The 918-nt window shown below is 34.6% G+C and overlaps 1 protein-coding gene across 1 annotated transcript in view; it reads right to left on the bottom strand.

Moving 5' to 3' along the window:
• LOC119591554 (Hermansky-Pudlak syndrome 1 protein homolog) overlaps positions 1 to 918 on the bottom strand; it is a gene marked incomplete at its 3' end in the record, with an annotated part of 13,616 nt that overhangs the window by 7,565 nt on the left and 5,133 nt on the right. The window contains 2 exon segments of the mRNA XM_037940306.1: positions 396 to 508; positions 637 to 774. Of these exon segments, the coding sequence (XP_037796234.1) occupies positions 396 to 508; positions 637 to 774 (251 nt within the window).

The following is a 918-nucleotide window of genomic DNA, read 5'->3' on the forward strand; positions in this document are numbered from 1 at the left end:
GGTAGAGCATTTTATTTTAACAGTCACCCAGCTTTTTGAGTTAGAACTTTACAGGCATGAGGACCTTTGAAGGGTGAACAGGAAGGCCCAAGAAATATGGTGCATTCAAAGGAAGTAATTTAAAAATTCTGCTGTTTCTTATCTTAGTTTCCTTCCTTAACCATGATTCTAAAGTAAAAATAAATAAATCTTCATATACTGTTTGCTTATTAATATCTATCTTTCAACAAAGTAGCAAGAGATTTCTGTAAACACAAGTTATTTAAAATATCTTAACAAGATGTGAAACTTTAACACAAATGTTTATGATACAAAACAAATCAGTGTCATAACAATTAACTAACTGTATGAAAATACACTGTTGACCACTAACTATTTCAAAATTAAGTACTTACATGGTAACACATGGTCCAACCACTAACTGAACCATTCGTATAGTCATGCTTATGGTGCGCTGAAGATGACATTCTTCTTGATGTCCAACACCAACAAATAAATAACCTGCATACTGGAAAAAAAAGAGAGAGAAAAAAAAAACATATTTCTCATTAATGTCATGTTCATTGCATGTTCTCTTCTCCACTTCACTCACCGTTTTATTTTTATTTCAATACTGGTTTGTGGAAATGCACATACCTCTTGGAAAACCACTGTTGTTCCATCCTGGCAAGTGACTGATGTGTAGGGATTGTTGAACTGCGTGGCCATGATGCGCTGTGAGGTCACCAAGGGAGAAAAAATCTGGACCACAATGTTGGGATCCAGATGGGACACCTGGAACAGTACACTTGTTCAAAGAAGGCACCAACACCAAGCAATATGTTGTATATTTTAGAAAACATGGAAAGAAAATAGATTGGTTATACTTGTAACTAAGATGAGGTATCACATCTAGTTTGAATTATTCCAATCATTGTG

The sequence above is a fragment of the Penaeus monodon genome, chromosome 28 (assembly GCF_015228065.2).
Source record: "Penaeus monodon isolate SGIC_2016 chromosome 28, NSTDA_Pmon_1, whole genome shotgun sequence".
NCBI classification, from domain to species: Eukaryota; Metazoa; Arthropoda; class Malacostraca; order Decapoda; family Penaeidae; genus Penaeus; species Penaeus monodon.